The sequence below is a fragment of the Pseudochaenichthys georgianus genome, chromosome 17 (genome assembly GCF_902827115.2).
Source record: "Pseudochaenichthys georgianus chromosome 17, fPseGeo1.2, whole genome shotgun sequence".
In the NCBI taxonomy this organism is placed as follows: Eukaryota; Metazoa; Chordata; class Actinopteri; order Perciformes; family Channichthyidae; genus Pseudochaenichthys; species Pseudochaenichthys georgianus.
Window position 1 is genome coordinate 42,654,630 of NC_047519.1, and position 22,681 is coordinate 42,677,310.

Below are 22,681 nucleotides of genomic sequence, written 5' to 3' on the forward strand. Positions count from 1 at the left end.
TGTGTGTGTGTGTGTGTGTGTGTGTGTGTGTGTGTGTGTGTGTGTGTGTGTGTGTGTGTGTGTGTGTGTGTGTACAGAAGTCAGTGTGTGCATAAGCGAGCGTGTTTAAGACATCACACACTTGTTTGCACAAATGTGTGAAAGCAAGAGTGGTAAATGTCCACATACATGCATTAGTTAAGCGCTGACGATGTGTACGTGTGTGTGTGTGTGTGTGTGTGTGTGTGTGTGTGTGTGTGTGTGTGTGTGTGTGTGTGTGTGTGTGTGTGTGTGTGTGGCTGGCAGTTGAGAGGCCAGCGCTGCCATGTGTTGCCCAGCTGTGCCATTTGTAGACTCGTAGCGGGGAACGGGCAGAATATAAATACTGTCTTCCCCTTTCTGCTTTTCTTCAGAAACACAACGGACGCCTTGTTGTAGGAAAAGAAAAAAGGGCATTTTTACCCTGAGAAACAAACTGCGAGGCGCTCGAATTAAAGCAGTATTTCAACGTGACCTATAACGGTTTCAAAGCGGGGAAAGTGGTGACACATGTAAGTAGGTTTTGGTCTTGTTTCAACAACGGTCCTTTGAGTTTAAAGTTCATTTTTTATACAATGTGGCCTCTTTAAGTTTGGCTTTTTGTGGAGGGAACCAGGGAGATGCTCCCAAGAGTCGGCAAGGACTCTTTAAAGTGACACTACATACTGATATACACCTGAACATCAGCAGGAGAGGACTCTTTAAAGTAGAGACACTACATACTGATATACACCTGAACATCAGCAGGAGAGGACTCTTTAAAGTAGAGACACTACATACTGATATACACCTGAACATCAGCAGGAGAGGACTCTTTAAAGTAGAGACACTACATACTGATATACACCTGAACATCAGCAGCAGAGGACTCTTTAAAGTAGAGACACTACATACTGATATACACCTGAACATCAGGAGGAGAGGACTCTTTAAAGTAGAGACACTACATACTGATATACACCTGAACATCAGCAGGAGAGGACTCTTTAAAGTAGAGACACTACATACTGATATACACCTGAACATCAGCAGGAGAGGACTCTTTAAAGTAGAGACACTACATACTGATATACACCTGAACATCAGCTGGAGAGGACTCTTTAAAGTAGAGACACTACATACTGATATACACCTGAACATCAGCAGGAGAGGACTCTTTAAAGTAGAGACACTACATACTGATATACACCTGAACATCAGCAGGAGGGGACTCTTTAAAGTAGAGACACAACATACTGATATACACCTGAACATCAGCAGGAGAGGACTCTTTAAAGTAGAGACACTACATACTGATATACACCTGAACATCAGCAGGAGAGGACTCTTTAAAGTAGAGACACTACATACTGATATACACCTGAACATCAGCAGGAGAGGACTCTTTAAAGTAGAGACACTACATACTGATATACACCTGAACATCAGCAGGAGAGGACTCTTTAAAGTAGAGACACTACATACTGATATACACCTGAACATCAGCAGGAGAGGACTCTTTAAAGTAGAGACACTACATACTGATATACACCTGAACATCAGCAGGAGAGGACTCTTTAAAGTAGAGACACTACATACTGATATACACCTGAACATCAGCAGGAGAGGACTCTTTAAAGTAGAGACTCTACATACTGATATACACCTGAACATCAGCAGGAGAGGACTCTTTAAAGTAGAGACTCTACATACTGATATACACCTGAACATCAGCAGGAGAGGACTCTTTAAAGTCTGCTAAAGCAATCTCAACACTGCTGCTTCCATTAAAAGCCAAACAAAGGGGAGGCTTTTATTGTGAAAGGATAAAACAGGAACTGGCAACATTACTGCAGGGCGTTTAATTCACTGTTTGCTCAACCTCTCTGCTCAGAGCTTCATAAACATTACACTTCCTGTCCCTGCTTCACAATTACAGCGTTCCACCGGGCGTCTATAGTTAGAGTTTCATTATGGAGCTGACGCCAAAGTCAACTCCAGGCAGAGTCACTTCAGGTAACAGCAGCTACACGGATAATATAAGTCATCTAAACGCTCTCCGGGTAAACATTACACCAACTTTTCTCTCAGCCGTTTTGAGAGAATCCAGCACGACATGTTCTCTATTCAATCAAAGTGAGATGTCCCACTAATCCCACAGATCTGAGTGTCGGAAACCAGCCTTGATGTCCAGGTATAAAATCCCTCTGACCCCTAAACTGCAGAGATAACCTCGTGGATTCTGGCTGCAGCCATTTCCCAGATTGAGTGTGAGATCTCTGGGACACGCTTCAACCATCAGAGCTTTTAACGTCCTTTAACGACTTATTTTGAAAAGTGTCAAGTCACTGAGTGCACTCGCAGAGACAGGCTAATAACTCTGGTGGCTCGGCCGTTGGAGAACTGGGTCAAGTGGCGAGGCGAGGGTTGAATTACAGGAGAATGACTTTGCAGTGCATGTGTAAACAAACTGGAAGAGTATATTCAATCACAGGAATGTTTAAAACACCGCATTCACACAGTCTTATGAAGTAAGGGTCCTCTGGGAGGGACTTCATGCTCATACTTCCAAGGAGAGGTCAGAAGTGATGTCCACTGCCACTGAAGTTTTAGCTCAACGACACTTTGACGTGGGACGGAACTAGCATCGAGATAATATTCAGGGGAACCAATCAACAAAAGAACCGGAAGAACCTGGACACACATCTGCGTTTCAAGTAGGGGTGGGCGATATGACGATATATATCGTCGTGACGATATTAGGTCTCCACGATATGCTTTTTCAGAGATATCGTATCTATCGTGAAAAAAAAAATAAGAAATTGAAAAAAAACTATAATTATTTTTTTTTTCCCTTCCGTTATGCTAAAGTCTTTTATTGCACTTCAAGTCTAAAGTTTACATTTGAATTGTTTGGCACTGACTTTTCCTCATTTATGTTTTACCCTCCTTTTCATGTTTATTGATGTTCACTGCTAGTGCTACCTCAGAAAGTTCATTGTTATACTGAGAAACTGCCTTGAAGCCATAACATGTTGAATTGTTCATTTCTGAAATAAAACCAGCTTGAAATGCTATTCTGGTCTGTTACTCCTTTTAGTTTCTGTTACCTTGTAGGTGCTTGTACTGTTAAGTAACTTGAAAAATAACCATACCAACCAACGACATGAAAAAATATCGTGATATATATCGTCTATCGTGATACTGCTTGAAAAATATCGTGATAATATATTTTTCAATATCGCCCACCCCTAGTTTCAAGATTGAAGCTAAAGTTGGATATTGGACAAAATATAACTATATGATCTGGATGGATGGCCGTGGTTCAAAGGCTGGATTCATTTGTGGTTTAGGAATAATTTGAAATGGAGTCAAGCTAAAAGGAATCCCCAGTTTAAGCCAGCAACCAAACAAAAACAAATCGTTTATTCATCCCTCAACTCCTCGTAGCATGACGACTAAATAGCTCAGTAAATCGCTTTAACAGTGCTCAGATATTACCACATTGTAGATCGACATCATGCTTGGATGAAAAAATACTATTCACAGCAAGGAAGGACCATCTAGTGCAGGGGTTCCCAACCTTTTTCCCAGAGAGCCCCCCCAAATGACTCCTGTTGGAAGTTTCCCCCCCCCCCACACACACAAGGTGGGGGGGGGGGGGGGGGAACCAGCGGTAATTAAAGTTGAAAAGTCTCAAAATGCTACAACTACTGTCACAAACTGGATGAATGTGAAGTATTTTTGTTAAAGGAGGATGAAAGCGTAATTAAGGAGCTGTTGGAGCGACTTTGATGGTTATTGGACTCAGGATTCATTCATTTGGATTCCCGCTGGATGAAGAAATTAAAGGACGGCGCGGAAGTGGAAATAATTCATAAAGGGATTAAACTGTTTAAAACACATGCTCAAAGTAAGCCGGATTTTGCCGATGTGTTTATGTGGATTCAAAAGTCGTAAATAATCTACAAAATGGAGGAGACCGATCTGATCGGAGCAACTGAGAAATAATCCATCTGAAACCGGCATGGACAATGACTGTTTTAAAAATGCGCTTATCCAGAAAAGCCCGGTTTGGACACTTTACGGGCAGAAGAAACATTTCTATCAAAGAAAGAATTATACATTTCTGTCTTTTTATGCCTTTAACTAACTAACTAACTAACTTGAATCTTTATTCAAATTAATTGATCAATTATTTTTTAGATTTCATTGTAATGTAGAGACAAGGCTTTTAGTGACAATCATGTATTGCTTTCCAATTATATGTAAAGAAAAATAATTAAAAACAAAAAAAAGTCTAAATATGAGGCCAAATCATCTGAGGCCCGGCGCCCCCCCTGCGATCTTTGGCGCCCCCCCCAAGGGCGGCGCCCCCCAGGTTGGGACCCACTGATCTAGTAGACGTCTAGATTTGGTAATGATTTCATTATATTATCGAGTTCTTCCAAGTAGTCAAAACAGGGTCTATTTGGGGGCTGATTTGGACTTTTACCCTTATCTAAAGTCCCTTATCTTCAGTGTCAATGTTTGAGTGTTCCCATTCAAGATAACCTTGAGAACTCGTCCTCATACTGTACGTGTTGTCCTAAAGAGTTCATGTAGAATCAAGAGTTCTGTTATACTTGTTTCAACAACTTATCGATGACTGCTTTGGCCGGTAACCATACAGACAAGGACATACTACAAAGACAGGAGATGAACGTTGCCTGCACATCTTCAAAAACGTTCCCCAGTTTTAACCCAAGGCGTCTAGACTTTTTTTTACTGCAACACCATCAGTACTTCCTGGAACCCCTCTTAACTTTGAGCAAATGCATTTCCTGCAGCAGACGCGTGTTCGAAAGCTCTTATCTGAATACATATCGTCGTCTTGAGCATTGAAACGGCACTAACGGTTAATGGACTTCATGAATCAAGCGTGAACCTGAAGAGAGACGCCGTTCTGATTGCCTTTTTGGCTCCATGTTGCGGCAAAAACAAAATCAATCTGCTCGTTAAATCTGATCAACTTTTTTCATAATGGCCAGAAAAAAAACTCTGAGGAGCCTCTAGAGGAGAAGCACTCTTGCAAGGCAACAGCATGGCACGAGCAGCAGCCGATAATTACTGGAAATGGAAGTTTGGTTTTTCGGGTTGTGCCCAGCCTGCATTTTTACGAGGTGTGTGTGTGTGTGTGTGTGTGTGTGTGTGTGTGTGTGTGTGTGTGTGTGTGTGTGTGTGTGTGTGTGTGTGTGTGTGTGTGTGTGTGTGTGTGTGTGTGTGTGTGTGTGTGTGTGTGTGTGTGTGTGTGTGTGTGTGTGTGTGTGTGTGTGCATACGGGGGTTTCCAGGAAGCTGCTGTCAACAGAGTCCAAGATCAGATAACCCTCCTCCTACCTCTCTCCCAGATATGATCAGAAACAGAGCTGCATGTCTCCGAGGCAATAACTGACGTCCTTCGTGGGTTAGAATCACAATGGCTGTGCGTCTCTTCCTACGGTCTCTTCACGGTGTATTTCACAGGGAAAGTTGGCTTTTTTTAACATGGTCCAGCTTTATGTTAAGGTCATTTAGAGCAGTATAATAATAATAATAATAATAATAATAATAATAATAATAATAATAATAATAATACATTCTATTTTTAGGCGTCTTTCATGACACCCAAGGACACCGTACGATTTAAAAAAAAAAAAATAACCTAATAATAAAAAAAAAAACTAAATTAAAAATTTAAAAAAATTATTTATTTGTTCTGTCTTTGTATACATGTATGTATGTAGGTAGGTACGTGTATGTATGTGCATGTGAACATGTGGGTATACATATGAGTATATGGGTACAAGTATTACTGTTACTATTCTTTATTCCCTTATCTATACATTTTCTTTTAATATTATCTATATTACTTTACTTTTACCTATACAGGTATCTATCTTATTTAGTTATTTATTTTACTAGCTAGGACCGGGAGGGAGGGAAAGGGGAAAAATAAATAAAAATATTGACTGTATAAATGTAAACTCATTGTGCCTGACTCAATAAAAAAAGTATTAAAAAAAAAAAAATAAAATAAAAGCTAACAAGATAAAAACACAAACAGTAAATTATGGAGGAGACAGTCAAGTGGACACAAATGGAACATATAGATACAAGAACTCTTGAGTAAGTCGGAGACAGACCTTCTAAAAAATGGTTTCCCCAACCTTGAAATGAGCAGGTATATTTACTGCCTTCATGGCATTGTTGGGACTGATTACGTTCCCCCTCTGCCAACCAGTGATTGGCGTCTAGCTTCATTCATACCGCTAACGCCCGACTCGCAACCCAACAGCTGGTTTCCCCTTGTTGTAATCTGGGGTCACTTCAACCATGAAGAAGAACCCACCAGAAACTGGACTCGCTGTATGCAAACATCAAGGACGCCGTTTAGTTTTAATTGATAACACATTGTCCAAACCTTATTTCCCCGCAGGATGAATAAAGTACTTCAATTGTGCTTTTTTTACTCTTGGCAACCAATCGATGTGCTTCCAAACGCAAGCCAGCATTCACACCAATCAGAGGCGCTATGTGCTTATCGGAGGTGATGAATATTCACACTCACGCACACACTGCCGGCACAACCAACAGCAGCAATTCATGGTTCCTTTCCTCTCCCGAAGCCACTTCAATATGCAGGACCACCGACCGTCTGATTGGTCGACGACCACTCAACCTTAACGGCCAACCCAAAGAAAGTAAAGGATTAAGAGACATCTACCCACACTCAACACGCTCTGGACACTGTTCTCAGCTCTTATGGAAACATATCAGTTACATGTATGACCAGACTTTACACACATGTGTGCCTGGAAAGAGGATTTGTTCTGCCCTCCTGGAGACTGTGAAAAGTGAGAATAGCTTCCTCCCTGCAGGTGCTTCTATTAAATCATTACATCGGTTTGTGGGCCAGGTGTTTGTGGACGGTTATTTTGAGGGCAAGGTGTGTGTGTGTGTGTGTGTGTGTGTGTGTGTGTGTGTGTGTGTGTGTGTGTGTGTGTGTCAAGTGTAAACCTCCCTCAGGTGTGTGTGAATCATAAACCACAACATACCAAACAGCCTCGTTAGGTCGGCTGCTCGTTTCTTTTGACGGGTGTGTGTTTGACTGGCTTGCTGCGACAGAAGCCCATTTCTACCTTAATGATTTGTCGACATTAGATAAGTTGCTTTCTGATGATTTGATTCGCCAAAGATTAAAACGAGTAAACGATTAACATAAAAGCATTTGCTAACCATTTAAGAATGTATTGGTTAGTTGGTTTATTGAGCAAACATGTCGTTTCTTTCCTATTTCCCGTTTCTAAAATATGAGGATTTTATGCTTTTATCTCTCTTTTTAAAACAGAGTCATTTGAAGAAAAGACGACGAGAGGACAAAATGAAAACAAAGTGTGTACTTGTATTAGTTTGTTAATCAACATTGGGCAGCTCCTTTGTGGCAGAAATACTCCATTATTGTAACATAAGGTAAAAAACTCTGACACACACCTGGGCTGAGGACACACTCCCTCCTCTGCTCTCTGAGTGGCTCCTCGTCACGGAGCGTAAATCAAACCGGGTCAGATTGAAAACCGTCAGGTTTCCTGTTTTTAATTGAGCGTTTCAGCAGCGGGGGGGCGTGGAGCAGCAGCACTCTGAGGGATTAGTGTCAGGGCAACGTCTCACATGCAAACCTGTTTCACTGGATTATGAAATATTGCATCGGCAGCCACTGAAGCGAGGAATGATCTCCTGCCGAGCACCGGTTCCCACAGGGCGCTACACAGTGTGCTCAGATCGGTGGACACACAGGAGGAGAGACGGTGTTTAATAGGGCTGCTCAATTAATCGTATTTTAATCGCGATTACGATTATGGCTTGCAACGATTTCGAAAACAACGTAATCGAAATAAAACGAATATTTTTTTTTTTTTTTTGCGAGCCATAATCGTAATCGCGATTAAAATACGATTAATCGAGCAGCCCAATCTGAAATGACTAGGTTTCACAGCAGATCTGCAGAAACATCAGAAGGAGTTATGTGATCACATAAGCCAATACAACTTATATTTTAGGTAAGTTTCCAGAGATGTTAGCCTTTGCAGACCATTTACATGCACACAAAGCTACTGCAGGAAACCCCACCCATCTGAAAAGGGCCCCTTATCAGTGAACAGGGATTCCTGACTGAACCAGGAACCCTTCAATAGAAGCCATAAAGTCACGACAGCTGAACCGACTCCATAGAAACAGAGCAAAACCTGGAGACAGTGACGTGTGCAAGGACCTCCTCCAGACCGGTTAAAGACTTATAAAACGACCATTGACGTCCTCTTTAAATACCCAGGATATAGAAGCATGCATGCCGTCCACGCGTCCTGCAGCTCCTTCTGAACACATGTGCAGGGGGTTGGAGGGAGAGGGGGAGGTTAGGAAGTGTTTCGATCCAGAGGAATGTTTGGAGGCTCCCGGCAGGAAGTGAAGGCTTTAAGGAAATCCAGAGGAGGGAATAAAGGAGGCAGAGGAAGGTGATGGAAGAGGAGAGGACACAAAGACTAATGGATGGAGGGGGAGAAAGAGCGGGAAGGAAAACAGAGCGATGATTTACTGACCTGTGGATTCAAGGAGTGAAAGATGCACCCTGATGAAGACTACATGTCATGGAGTAATAGCTTTAATATGTTCAGGGGCTAGATCCATTTCTTGCTTCAACACATTTATTTTGAACGATGATAACGTCTGACATTTAGATTGGAAAACTAGGAACCACACACACTCTTTTTTACGTCAATTCATTGAATAAAAAAGTGCAAATTCAGGTCCATTGCCTTGTCCACATGATGCTATAACAAAAATAATTTCCCAATGTGGGATCAGTAAGGAATATATCACCTCTGGTTTCAGACAGAGGGTGAGAAGAGGTATGAGACACAGAGCGTTTTGAACATTAAAGCATCAACACATGATTATAAGATCCCAACGTGAAGTTATTTAGTGCAGTGGTTCCCAAACGGTGTGCCGCGGCACACTGGTGTGCCGTGAGGCAAGTCCGGGTGTGCCGTGGGATTTTGTGACAACCATACGTTATTATTGCAATATACAACTACATAAAAATAATTATTTTTTAAATGTACTATATCAGTACTTTGTAGGTTTATATGTACGTAATCTGCGCGACTTGCGCGTCCACATCTCCACGTGCAGTGCTGCATAAACATGGCTGAGTCAGCGATAACTCTCGAGGGGTGGAGGTATGTCCATTATTTTGAGTTCATCCGAAGAATAGACAGGAAGTGACGGTGAGGTGCAAACTGTGTCCGGGCCAGAAGCTGTTATCCACTGCTGTGAACACCATGTCAAACCTCAACAAGCACCTGCAAAGAACACATGCTAAGGTGGAGCTACCGCACACGCTATTTGTTGTTTGTTTATATCACAGTCTGTTCTTCTTCTCTGTCTTCCGGTTGTTGCCTGTTTTGAATGACGAATACACACTACCGCCGCCTGCTGGTAAGGAGAGTTATTGCCACTCACGCATGCGCAGTTCGTACGTGCTCAGCTGAAGTCTTTGCGGTGTCTGGTTCCAGTGCAACACATGGCCAACACGCAGGAGAACACGCCGACGCAACAGAGTGATCAGAGATAGACTGCGCAAAATATACAGATAGTAGGAGACAGAGAACAGCCATGGTCAGATAGCAGGAGACAGAGGACAGCCATGGTCAGATAGGAAAACATTCAGGATCTGGATCAGTCTTATGCGACAATGGAAACTGAACTAAAGAGAACATTTGAAACTTTAGCAGTCTGCGTGATCTGCCTGCAGGGTAGGGCTGTGCAATTTAATCGATCTTGCGATATATATCGATATTTAATTTTCCGAGAAAGTATCGATATTTCAGCCGCGGGTATCGATACATTAAGTCTGATAACTGTGTTCGTTATACTCGCGTCCAGGAGAGAAGCTTTAAAAAGGAGACTAAGTGAGTCTCTGAGAATGTTCAAATGTATACTTTAATTAATAAAAAGCGCGGTAATGTTACAAGCAGAAGATGGTTCAGTCAGAAAACAGCTGTTCTGGCTCTCGTGAGCGAAGGGAAGAGAGCGAGCTCCACCTTTCCAGCTGTTAAATACCCTCTGCTGAATCCTCCCTGCGGGCCGGTTGGCGCTGCTGGGGATCGGCCCTCCACGTCTCCAATGTTCGTTGTTGCGCATTACAGAGGATTCAGACATTGCACATTAAATATATAACTAAACACGCCTTTTCTCGTCCTTATCTCTTTCATGACTTTTCATTTAATACATTTTAAACGCTGTAATCAATACTCCAAAAATACCTCACGGCTGGTTTCATTTCCGGTAGTTCCGAATGTTGTGTCATGCTACCCACGTCTGTAAACAAACGTATTCAAATAAACTGTACCTTCATTTAATATTCAGCAATAATAATATCTCGACGTCTATAGTTGTAGTGTTGAAATCAGTAGGTTTCGGTGTGCAACACTCCGTGTCATATCGCTACTAAATTCACCTCTATAGGAAATTGTATATTAGCCACATGCTAAATGCTAACCGGAGATGAAGGATTTTCAGAATAAAAGCTCAACAACTGGTTGTGCACAACAACTTCTGGTTTTTCAGTATAAAACAGCATTTAAACTGACGGTATGTTTATGGTACTTTATGCCATCAAAACATCGATTTTAATTTCTAACAAGTCCCATTCAAATCCCCCGTGTTCCGCCACCTGCTGCACCTTTTCATTCTCCATTCTCCATCGTGATACTGCACTTTACAGCTAGAGTTTGCACTGTGTCAATAAATGAAACTAATTTTCTCACCACATCTTTTGATTAATTTTGTCCAGTATTTGCAAGCTGGAGACTCTCTGTCAGAGCCATATATTGTATAATGGATGCTTTCAGTTTTCAGTTGAATTAATTCAATCCAAGTCAATGGAACACTCACAAGATGTCACCAAAATCCCACTGTCCGTTTAAAATCTTTCAGAAAATGATATAAGTGTATCGGATTATATCGAATCGTATCGAATCGTATCGTTGGCTGAATATCGTGATATATATCGTATCGTTGGCTGAATATCGTGTATCGTATCGTATCGTGAGATTAGTGTATCGCCACAGCCCTACTGCAGGGAGGGGCGGGCCGGCCCTGCGAGTAAAGTAACGAGTAAAGTAACGAGTTACTCTCTACATAAAGTAACGAAGTTGTGTAATATATTACTTTTTTTAAAAGTAATACGTAATATGTAATATATTACTTTTTTTTAGTAACGACCCCATCTCTGCTGAAATGTTACATTTATAATTTGTAGTTCAGGACCATGGACAATGCAGCTTCCTTGCATTGACAGTTCTCTGTGCTGAATTTCCTTTGTCTCATTTTTAATGTTGTGACCTGTCTGGTTTAAATGAGTGTGTTGCTGCTTTGATGAAGCCTAATTTGATAACGTTTCAAATTAATTTCTGAAATATTTCGTTAATAAATATTTCATGAGTAATATAGTTGTCTTTGTCACATTTTATTTGGCATTTGTAAATAATTATGCACATTTACAGATATTTTACATGATATGAGTGATAACACGTGTTATCAGAGCTATTTTGCACAATAGGTGAGCCTTGAGATTTTTACTTGTCCTTTGGTGTACAACAAGTTTGGGAACCACTGATTTAGTGAATTTAAAAAGAAAAGAAATAAAAGCGTTCGTCATCAAATGATCCGAAATACATTGTGTTTTTTTCGACTATAATTACAAACAAATAACCCCAACATTTTTTAAACTGCTGGATTACTTTGCCTACAATGCCAGGTCTCTCAGATGTGCTGGGAATGCAACGGAAAACGTGGCGCTTTTAGTTTTTAGTAATCCATATTCCCGGGAACCATTCAGTCAGAAAGGGCCATAAAACCATTTATTATAAAATGGTTTTAACAACATTTCTGTCAATCCCTTAAAACCTAATAAAACTAATCGTGAGGCGCGTTGGGAAGAGGTCAGAGGTCAGGATCAGAGTCCCACTCCTGCTTTACCACCAGGCTGCAGCTATTACAATCATCCATTTAAATAGAGCCGGCTGCCAAAGAAAGGGAATAAAAATAAATAGGTTTCCTGTCTGGAGCTGCAGACTTTCTGTAATTTCCCAGTCCCAGTCCCCCCCCCCCCTCCCAGTATATGCAGTGGTTTGACAGCTCTAAGACGGAGGGCAGGCGGCGCTGGATCTCATCCAGAGAGTCTGAAGGTGTCGTTTCAGCCGCAGCGGTAAAAAGCTTCCAACTCCCTACAAGCAGCTCTGGAACAAAGCGTTTTCGTTGCAAACCCAATGAAGTGTTTGAAGGCAGGAAGGCGAGACAGCACCCCCCGATTTACTTAAGAGGCCTTTGGGGGGTGTTCCCTCTCCTGCAGTGTGTTCTAGGTTTGAGTGCATGTCAACGGTGTTTCTGGGGCAGTTTTCACAGTAAGGAACGAACCTTTAAGCCCATTCACATTCATTGTTTTGGTGTCACACGTTTGGCCAAATTGCATCGTCATTTTTGCCTTTTTTCGACTAAGACTATTGGGTCTGAAAAACGGATTCCTCAGAATCTCATTGGTCCCTCGTCAAGGTGACTTAACTTTGTGAAGAGATGCCAGAAGCCCTGTTCACTTGTGACGCCTTTCTCCTTTACTTTGTGACTCTCAAGGTCTCTCTCTCTTGATCTTCACTGACTCTCAAGGTCTCTCTCTCTTGATCTTCACTGACTCTCAAGGTCCTCTTGTGAAGAAACTAAATACAACAGCCTTGAAGCCATGAGCTCCTCCTTAATGAAGGGTATAACAATGGAAGGGTGTTCGTTAGAGATGTCCCGATCCGATCGGCTCCGATCCCCGATCACGTGATTTTCAAAAGATCGGGGATCGGGAGAAAAAAATCGGGGATCGGGATTTTTTTTTTTTTTTTTTATAAATTCTTTTTTTTTAATGTTATGTTACAAAACAAAAATGACCATGTTCACGTCTTAAAGTCATCCTGAGGACTTAGTTTTGGTTTAAAATTACACAACATCATGTATGTGTTGCTTTCTTTGGGCTTGTTTTCAGACCTGGTTGCTTATTTCTCTGAAATCTGGCAAGTGGGCGCAGTGTCTAATAGTAGCAGTAAGCTAACGAGAGGCTACGTCCAGCTGGTGACTCGGGAGTCGGGACAGAGAAAATGTCAGGAGTTTGGAAGTATTATAAAGCTGAAAGCGAAGGCAGTGTAACAGCCAGATGCAATGTTTGCAAGGCAGAGGTTCCGCGTGGTGGAAAGAACAGAGCTACGTTCAACACGACCAATCTAATACGCCACCTGAGAAACAAACAACAACAACACGGCGAGTACACAGCGGCCACTCGGGGAACGGCACTGAAACAACCGACACTTTCAAAAGGGAAGAGAAACTGCCCCAGAACAGAGAAAAGGCCAAACAATAACAGCCAAGATAGCTGAACTCATCGCGTTGGATGACCAGCCGTTATCGGTTACCTTTTTTCTCTCTTAATGCATTGCATAAAGATCGGATCGGGAAAAATCGGTATCGGCAGATTGTCAAAATCAAATGATCGGAAGCAAAAAAAGGTGATCGGGAGCAAAAAAAGGTGATCGGGACATCCCTACTTGCGACGCCTTTCTTTCCTTTACTTTGTGACTCGCAGTGGATTCTGCACACTTGATCTTCACTGACTCTCAAGGTCTCTCTCTCTTGATCTTCACTGACTCAAGGTCTCTCTCTCTTGATCTTCACTGACTCAAGGTCTCTCTCTCTTGATCTTCACTGACTCAAGGTCTCTCTCTCTTGATCTTCACTGACTCTCAAGGTCTCTCTCTCTTGATCTTCACTGACTCAAGGTCTCTCTCTTGATCTTCACTGACTCAAGGTCTCTCTCTCTTGATCTTCACTGACTCAAGGTCTCTCTCTCTTGATCTTCACTGACTCAAGGTCTCTCTCTCTTGATCTTCACTGACTCAAGGTCTCTCTCTCTTGATCTTCACTGACTCTCAAGGTCTCTCTCTTGATCTTCACTGACTCTCAAGGTCCTCTTGTGAAGAAACTAAAAACAGCAGCCTTGAAGCCATGAGCTCCTCCTTAGTGAAGGGTATAACAATGGAAGGGTGTTCGTTGCCACAGGTGAATTAAATATTGACAATTATAACTTTAAAAGTGAAACTCATGACCAACTGTTTCGAAGTGTGCACGACGGTTCAACCATTTTGTTCTGGACATATTCGACTACGACTTACGGTAACATTAGAGGACACATTTTAAAAGTGCACGCCCACATACTTTTGGCTATATCGTGCATCTACAAATTGTAGGCATTGCCCTGTTTAGCCGTTTCTTCTTCCGTTCTCTTTCCACGAGGACAGACGTCTCTACAGGGAATGAAAAGCAGATTCCTCGGACTCGTCAAGGTGACCTGAAGAAATCCTAAAAAGCTTCAGACTGAGCAACGACTCGGCTGGACGTAGAACTCGGTCGTCCTACGTCCGCGGTGCACGAAACAACAAATCTGCAAGCAGTTTAAATTCCTCTCCGCTCCACGGGAGTCAGGTTTCATCTTCAGAGCGAGCCAGGAGCCGCAGAGGGAGGGAACGAAGCCGTTTCAGATGAGGTTTGTTGCGGTGAGCCCATTGCCGTCTGTGATCGGCACGCCTTATGGCTTTAAGGAGAAACGCAGGGAGGAGGGAAGGAAGGAAGGAAGGATAAGAGGTTTCTCGACTGGAGTCTTGAAACCACGTTCAGGGCTGCAGAGTCTCACAGGCGTATTTCAGAAGTGTATCCGTCTGTGAGACTTCATCACAAGCATGACGAAGAAGGCCTTGACACCGAATACAAAGAAAGACTACGAGGTTTCTGGACTTGAATCTACAAAGCTATGTTTACGGTGGCAGGAAACAGATTCTCACAGGCGTATTGAAGAAGCAAATCTGTCTGTGGGACTTCAGAACAAGCATGAGAAGACGTTTCAACACACTGCCAAGACGCCAGCCCCCGTAAGCTTCATGTTTGCTGATCATTTATCTTCATTCTCCAACAGAAAAACTCAAATTATGAAAAGCTCTGCCAATTTGGAGCCAAGTAAACTGCTGTTGCTGCCAGATGGAAACACGGGCTTCTGGTCTATTGGGCAGACATGGAAGAAGTATTCAGATCCTTTACTCAAGTACAAGGACACTCCAAAGGACTAACTACGTTAAGTTCTGCTTTGGAAATGTTCATTAGAAGTAAGTCAATATTCCATGTGTACAGTGACTGTGTAAACTCAGGTCTCCTTTGTGTTATCAGTGTGTGATGAAAACCAGCTCACACACATCCCTGCACAGCAACACCTGAGGGCATGCTGCTCTCTGATTGGTGGAGAGGTGAAGACACGCCCACCAGTTCAAATAAAAACAAACCCTGTAACCGTCAGTCTGTAGGCTCCACACACACACACACACACACACACACACACACACACACACACACACACACACACACACACACACACACACACACACACACACACACACACACCACACACACACACACACACACACACACACACACACACACACACACCACACACACACACACACACACACACACACACACACACACACACACACACACACACACACACACACACACACACACACACACACACACACACACACACACACACACACACACACACACACACTATATTAACCAATCAGAGACCAGAATTTTTAACCCGAATGAAAGCTGCCTCGTCCTGCAGTCTGGGAGAATTTGAGGGTTTCAAAATGGAATTTAAAATGGTTCTTCCACTCTGCAGAAGGCTTTTATTTATGTTGCTGATTCAATGTGAAGGGGTGACATAGCTGTACCCACCATAAAGTCAGTAAAGTATTTCTGAGGTGTATCCAACGTCACGTTTAGCGAGCAGACATTTGGACATTGGCGAAGGCGGCTTTCCTCTCCACCCACTTCTTCTTCTCCTCCTCCGAGAGAGAGCAGTCAAACATATCTTCTGTCGAGGAGACATTTCTATAACTCAATATCACAAATGGAAACAGGAAGATGAACAGAAGAAGGTGTGTATAAGTATCTTTATTTGAACAATGTAATCAAACATTGCCCCCCGTTGCCCCCGATAGGCTGATCTCTGTATGTATAACATCCTGCATACGGCCATGGGTGATTGATACATGCGGCCACATAGACACATACTAGATGTTTTGAGCCAGCAGGATATCGATCAACAATTGCTTCTAATTTCACCAAATCGACTGATGATCGATCTCCAATGACGTTGTAGTCGCTCGCCTGCTGCTGACCATCGGATTTGGGCTCCTAGTTTTGATCCAAACCCTTACCGCCAGTCAAACGGCAGCGGATACTTCCCCCCCAAACGGGCGGGGACAAGACACAGAGGGAGGGTACCCAACGTGTGCGGCTTCACACTTTAGATAAAGCCTTTTCGCAGTGAGTCTCTTCCACTCTTCACCGGGGAAGGACATCCAGTGATTGTGTTTTTCTTTGCAGAGGAGAACCGCTGCCTCTGAAGGAAGCGAGCGGCAGCTGATGGAGGCAGTCTGACTCTATTTATAGAGGCGCTCTGACTTCAGACTGTTGTGTCTGCAGCGGTCATTAGAGAGCAGTCCGTCCACCGTGCTGCCTCTGAGGGCCTGGGCGGCGCCTCGAAGACAGAGCGGTGTTCAACATGTTGGGAAAACCTCACTTTCACTGGATCAGAATCAGAAGCAGCACGAGACGGAGAAACCGAGACGTGGGTTTTAGTTTCAAGTCCTGCAAACAACACCTTTGCACTCGTCACTAACCAGCATGCATTTGAAAGTCTGTAAACTGACTGTATTCATATATTTCCCTCTGACTCACTTTCTACCCGGTCCGTTAGCTCCACTGAAGACATCTGAAGAAACGCATCAGAGCCGTTAACACTAGGGTTGCCAGAAACTGTTATTAAGTATTATTAGCATATATATATTTATATATATTTTGGTTGAAACTAAGCAAGAAAAAAAAAAAAAACATAAATAACAACAACAAAAAAATATATATATATAAAATCGATTTTTAAAAATAATATTCGATTATGGAGACTGTAGCGAATATTCGAATAATCGCTGGCATCCCTAGTTAACACAGACGTAGTTGGTGTTACCCTGGCTGCACGACAGTTGGGAAGAAGCTTCAGGAACATTTCAATAACAACCCAAGCGTATTTTGATTGACGTTGAATTGCACGAAAAAGTAGTCATAATTTACGTTTTTTAAATTTGACCTGGAGTCACGATAACAAAATACAAATAAAGACGATAATGTTGATATATTTAATCACAACGACTAAGTTACGTTAGTTAGTAAAAACTAAATAAACAGAAATGTATTTTTTGCAAATTAAGAATAGAATAGAATTCCTTTATTGTCTTCGCACCAGGTACAACGACATTTAAAAAAGCAATCCTCGATTTCCACATAAAACGAATAAATATATTATCTATATAAACATATACACATGCTCACACATGCCCGCACATTATTTAAATACAGTTTACAATATCAAAATAATATGCGGGCATGTTTAATGTGTATATGTTTATATAGACATTAAACAAAAAACTAAACTAAATTAACCCTTTAAGAACGTATAACATATTTAAGTCTATAATTTAGAGTTGAGAGCAGGCAGTAAAAGGAATCTGCCTGCTAACACCAGTGCAGATATGAACACAAAGCACTTGTTGACATTAAATATACCCATGATGCATTGGGGGTGAGTTTGCACAGACAGTGAGGAGTGTTTTCTCAGGTTATCCACAGAGGCTCTTCCTCCAAAGCGTCTTCAGAGTAAATATGAAACAGACTCGTCTCAAACGGCTGATGCCCTTTCCCTTAAAGACTGGGCTCTTTGTCTGCGCTGAGATTAGCTGGCAGATATAGAGCAAGGCAGGACGACATTCGAGACGACTGAGCACGCCTGCCTGCGTCTGGCTCTCACAGATACCCCCCCTTTTCTTCCTCTCAGACTGCAGCTCAGCAGCCAGATGTAGCTCCGCTGCTTCTGTTTGTTTTACCCCAACGCTCCCGTGAGCTCGGCGACCTTCGGCCCCGAAAGCCTCGCTGGGGTTTGAAAAAGCACGAGAACCAATGAGACGACGGCGATCTCTAAAGACCAGGAAGCAGGACGTTTGTTATCAGCTGTGTAACCGTCACACCTCCACCTGATAGTCTGCACGACAGAAAAGTCCACAAGCGTTTTATGACAGACTTGTAGTATCGTCCCCACACAGAGAAACGGCCGGATTCCAACTTCCACATGTTGGGAAATGTGTACAATTGCCATGAGTTGCATTAAGAAGCATATGCAGAAAATAGTTTGACTGATTTGGTCCATGTTGTTGTGTTGTTGTTGAGGTTATTGAGGACATTTCTGACATTTTAAGGATAAGAAATGGCAGTTTTGGGTTTTCTGAAACTTTAAAATCGACCCAAAAAGCATCAAAATCAGCCCACAGAGAGCGAATATGGCCACTTTCTGGTTAAAACAAAGCAATATTTGATCCTGAAATCGTCAGACATCCTTAATAACGCCCAAACCCACTCTAAAAGTGTCCAAATCAGTCAAGCCATTGTTATAGCAAGTGTCTGGATATGCTATATAATGCAACTTGTGCTTATTATGCAACATGTCCGGGTTCCCAAGAGGACTCGATGAGCTGGCAAACAGACTATGGAGAGAAACCGGTTAAAGGGCCTTCAGGTTTTGCCTGTCAGCGGTTTCACGGCTGCTCAGACGAGAAGCAGATGTCTCGAAGGCTCGGAGTCTCTACGGGAAACATGGAGGAGTGACTCAGTCCGTTACCTGCAGAGAGGCGTGGAGCCTGAAGTCGGATCCAACCGCATTTAGAGCCTATTCGCCGTGAGTCACAGAGATCTACACACCTATTCAAGACCAGTGGAGAAAGTATTCAGATGGGAAAAGTACTCCTAGATTGATCAAAGTACTCTGTAACAAGTTAAAGTCCTGCATTGGAAATGTTACTTAAGTTAAAGTATAATCAGCTAAATGTGACAAACTACCAAAGTACAATATCTCACTTTGAATCAAAATGAGTTGAAGTATCAAGTGGCATCAAAGGAAAGTATACCTCGAATATGCACAATAAGTACACAACTTGAGTAGATGTACTTTTGTATTTACTATCAAGGTTGTTGCACATTATAAACCCAACTGAACCACATGTTGATGTATCTATCGAGAACACACACCGCACATCGTTACGAGGCTGACAACAAGATTTCTTAGGAAATGAAATGTGTTGTTCGTAGAGACAGCCGTATAATAATCAGCAACCAAAGGTTCCAGCATGACTCGCGAAGAGATACACCTTTAAAACCATCGACACGTTTTCCTGTTGAACTTATGCTCAGATCAGAAACATTAAAATGTCCATCATCAGTCCCGAAGCCAGAACTAAAGTCTTCAAAAGGTCTTTTTCCAAACAACCAAAAGATAGATATCAAAAGACAAGATAAAAGCAGAGCAATCCTCACCATGACCAAAGGGATGTTCAGATGTTTTGCTTCAACATCAGAAGACCTTAGATGTCCATCAACACTTCCTAAACCCCGAGCTGAAGTCTTCAAATGTCCGGTTCTTTCCAACAAACTGGAGTCTAATGGCGCTTTTCCACTGCAGGGCCTCGCAGGGCTTAGTACGGTATGGTTAGGCCAGGCTCACTTTATGCTGCGTTTCCATTACAGTTTACCAACCGGGGCAGTAACTATAGTAACGCAGTGTAGGCGGGGCGATCGGCTGCGTAAAACTGCCGTGACGTCATCTTCAAAACACAGCCGTTAGCCGTTAGCACTCAGAGCTCTCAGCTCCTCATATCTGTTCAGAAACTAGACAGAAGTGAAACAAGTACAAACCACAGACTGCCTGTGTCATGGCGGATACAGTCGCTGCTTTATTTATGTCTGTAGGCCGTTGTTGTGACGGTCGGAGCATATATAACGTTAGCTTAGCTGATCTCCATTCAGAAAACACGCATTCTAAAGGGTGTTTCTCTGCCGTCTGTCTGCAGACTCGTCAAAGCATTAACTCATGGTTCTTACTAACCGGTATCAGTATGTTGTTACTTCGGCATCATTTAGAAACGTGTGTTACAATTAAATCAAATATGTTCATGTTGTTGTAGTCGTAGCCCCTTGCCAGCGATTCTCTCCGACCAGTCGAGAGTGTTTACGTCACTTCAGTCCGGTTGTTGGCTCGGAAAGAACCTCGATTTTTTTCGGGCCAGAAAAAAGGTGAGAAAGTAGCCGGAACCAGCCCTAGTGGAAAAGCAAAAAAAAGCGTGCCGCGTTTGGCCCAGCGCGCTGCAGTGGACAAGCGCCGTAATACCGACAGAGAAAGAAACAAGTCCTCTCAATTCAGAAGCTGAAACTCGGAGAAGCTTAAAGACGAGTTTAGAAACTAACAAATCATCAAAGAAGTCCAGTCGTGAAGTTCCACGTGGAAAACCATTGGGGGGACAACCGGTGAGTGATTTCTTGTTAAATCAAGTAATGGTTTGTTTAAACAATTGTCCACCATCATCTCCTAAATCAGACCAACAGCAAACACGATGTACAATCAATCCCCAAAGAGAAGACGGAAGCAGACTCTCGTTATTCAGAAGACGTTTAGCCGTTGTGCTTGAAAGACGATGCAACACATGTCGTCTTTAAGTTCTGGTACTTGATTAACTATTAACAGACTACTTGTGTCAGCGATAGGCTGACGGGGTCCTTTCAGCGAGTTCGAAGAATAGTAAACTACTTCTCTGTGGAGATATGTTGACTTGTGTTCATCTCGACTCCACTAACGATTGTGTTCTTGGTCATTGTTGTCGTAATGACTTTTAACCGTCTTGTTTGTTCCAACGAATCAACAGAAAGACGAGCAAAGTAATCCAAACACTTATTAACGGACTAATTGTTTCGGCTTGTTTACGATTACAGGATCTCTTCAGGCAGATAGACGCAGGCACAATGACATGGATTCTTTGCATGTTAATGATGGGAAACAGAAGAGAGCATCATCTGGAACACAGGTGATCGCCACACGGCCATTTCATTAAGACCTCGTTAGCCAATCAGAAGCTTCCTCTTCTGACGTCTATTAATAGCTTTACAGCACTTTGTTCAGTGGAGGACACTGGGACCCCCGGTCTGATACCTTACTGTGTGTGTGTGTGTGTGTGTGTGTGTGTGTGTGTGTGTGTGTGTGTGTGTGTGTGTGTGTGTGTGTGTGGTGTGTGTGTGTGTGTGTGTGTGTGTGTGTGTGTGTGTGTGTGTGTGTGTGTGTGCGTGTGTGTGCGTGTGTGCGTGTGTGTGTGTCTCTCCATTCATTGCTCATTTTAAGTGCTTTATGACACCTTTGCTGCTATAAAATCATTACATTTGAATAAGAGGTCGTAGGTTATGTTCCTCATTGAGTTAATCACATGTTCCAGTTTTCCATATTATGATATGTAGGACAACTTGTTGCTGCTCGGTAGCTTTATTGCACTTTAAAGTAACTGTATGCAGATAATAAACACATATTATCCCGATAAGGATTTACACAGTTTTTCGTGATGCTGAAAAAGTGGTTGCCTCAAAGTTTGATGCGTTTAAAGCGCGTGCTCCGGAGTCAAAGTGTCCCTAATGCAGCACAGTGCAAGGTGAGGTAGCTACGAAGCATCCTGAAGTGCAGAGGAAGCATGAGGAGTCGAACACATTGCATGGAAAGTTACATCTCCTGGAGCCAGCATGCTGCAGGAGAGGAGCAGGAGAACACTGCTTACCTCCGTGAAGAAGTTATCCATTGCCCTGGTTATTGTAATCCCTGAGGACGCGCTGTGTGGAAACCCCGCGTGCGGTCAGTCCCACTCATGTGTTGTTCGTGAGAGTCCAAACTGCGGGGAAAGAGGCTCGGGGGTCTCAGTCCATGGTGTCGCTGCTTCAGGATGGAGCACCGAGAGTACCGTAGCTCCACGCTTTGTTTCAGGGGTAAATCCTCCAGGAGAGTCCGGGGGAAACGCTCCTCCTGCAGCCTCGCAAATATATCTCTCTCTCCTCTCTCCTCGCTCCTCGCTCCTCGCTCCTCGCTCTCTCTCCTCTCTCTCCGGGTGCGGTTTAATTGTTTGCTGAGACTTTAACCGAGCAGCAGAGAGAGGAACAGGAGCCGGGAAACTTTGGAGAAGCTCCGTCAGTCAGAGAGAGAGAGACCGGTGCACTCAGCGATCCTGAAGCTCCACCTCCACAGACAGCAATTCCTCCTCCTCCTCCTCCTCTCCCTCTTCCTCCTCCTCCTCCTCCTCCTCGCTGTGGAGCTGAGTGAGTGACAGGTTTGTAGGTAAACAGCAGAAATGCATAACTGGTGGAGGAAAATTTTAAAATATGTAAAAATTAAAAAAACAAAATATTTAATTTAATTGTTCACCTCCAGAAAAAAAACTAACTTTCAGTATGTCAGGTAAACTATGGCTCAATTTTACATTTCAAGTTCTTATCAAAATGTTTCTCGACATTTCATCTTGAATTTCGAATTTCTAACCAAACATTTTGACTTTGCTTCCAATATTTCATATTTATTCTCAACATCTTGCCAGTTCCCATTTTTACTA

General features: G+C 42.8%; 1 protein-coding gene across 1 annotated transcript in view; it reads right to left on the reverse strand.

Annotated features, from left to right (window-relative positions):
• The window catches only part of myo10 (myosin X), a 150,207-nt gene extending 127,895 nt beyond the window's left edge, over positions 1-22,312 (reverse strand). Inside the window, 1 exon segment of the mRNA XM_034104935.2 lies at positions 21,860-22,312. Coding sequence (XP_033960826.1) covers positions 21,860-21,880 — 21 coding nt within the window. The 5' untranslated portion in view covers positions 21,881-22,312.
• Positions 22,313-22,681: the final 369 nt, after the last annotated feature.